Source organism: Marmota marmota, unplaced genomic scaffold, assembly GCF_001458135.2.
Source record: "Marmota marmota marmota unplaced genomic scaffold, marMar, whole genome shotgun sequence".
Taxonomy (NCBI): domain Eukaryota; kingdom Metazoa; phylum Chordata; class Mammalia; order Rodentia; family Sciuridae; genus Marmota; species Marmota marmota.
In genome coordinates this window covers 23487245-23488310 of record NW_025999932.1, presented here as the reverse complement: position 1 = coordinate 23488310, position 1066 = coordinate 23487245, and the positions used below count along the sequence as shown (strand labels likewise).

The following is a 1066-nucleotide window of genomic DNA, read 5'->3' as shown; positions in this document are numbered from 1 at the left end:
GGTTAACCCCCCACCCACCCCGCTCCTCCCCTGGGCACCCGCCCTCTTTGGACTCAGCCTGTGCCCCACCCCCTCCCCGGGTCCTTCGGAGTGTTTACTTTGCACTTCTCATCTAATTGCACATTTCTGTAAAATTGCCTCCATTTCGATGCTTCATTTGCTCCCATTTAATATTTTGTTCGGCCCTGCAGAAAGGAAAGAGGCTTTCAGCACAAAGTAAATTCGCCCGCTGAGCTTGTGGCAAAAAACTGGGTACCTTGGTCTGAGCACAAATTTGGGGCGGTGGTGGTGATGGTGGTGCTGAAGGTGGTGGTCGCCGGAGTCACTTTCTCGCTTTCACCAGTGGCATTTTCTGCTTTTTGCTTCCTAAAAGAGGCGCCGGAAACAAAGGTCATTCAGCCATTTAGTATTAGGTAGTGCAAGGCTAGCAGGACTAGTTATCACATACATCCTTACGAAAAATGCATCCCGCAGAACCCTCCACTGAGCAAGATCATGTATTTCTCTGTGGATCTAGGTCCTGGTACCATAAAACCGCCAAGTCCATTACAGGTGAAATGCGTATCCGCTCTGGATCCCGCTGACGCCTGTGCCCCCTGCTCGCCGCCTCGCCTCCCAGAGGCCTGGCCACGATACCGAGCCATTAGGCGAGCGCCTTCCCGAGCCATTTAACAGCAGCACTTATGGATAAATAAACAAAAAAGGCTGTAAACCAATTATAGTGTGGACAGTGAAAAAGTCGTTTATTAGCAGGACGTCCTGATAGTCCTCGCTGATATTGGAAGTCCTCGCCTGCCCTCTTCCCCCTTTCGTGGAGATTCGGAGAACCAGGTTACCTTGTTTTTAGTAAGTGACCAAGTCTTCCTAGGTGGTTTCACAGGCATGTCAAAGGCGGGTTTTGGCTTGGTGCTAAGAATTTTTAAGCCACTGTATCCCATTCTAAGTGTGTGTGTGTGTGTGTGTAGGGATGGGGTGGATAAAAAAACGACAAAAATAAACTTCACTTAACTCCCAGACTGAATTTATATGGAATTTGATTTACTAGAGCATATTCATTTAAAATTAA

General features: G+C 48.2%; 1 protein-coding gene across 1 annotated transcript in view; it reads right to left on the bottom strand.

Annotated features, from left to right (window-relative positions):
* Pdx1 (pancreatic and duodenal homeobox 1) overlaps positions 1-467 on the bottom strand; it is a 7884-nt gene extending 7417 nt beyond the window's left edge. Inside the window, exons 1-2 of the mRNA XM_015483953.2 lie at positions 457-467; positions 257-366 (exon numbers count right to left, since the gene is read on the bottom strand). Coding sequence (XP_015339439.1) covers positions 257-366; positions 457-467 — 121 coding nt within the window. The remainder of the gene's footprint in view (positions 1-256; positions 367-456) is intronic.
* Between the last annotated feature and the right edge of the window lie 599 nt (positions 468-1066).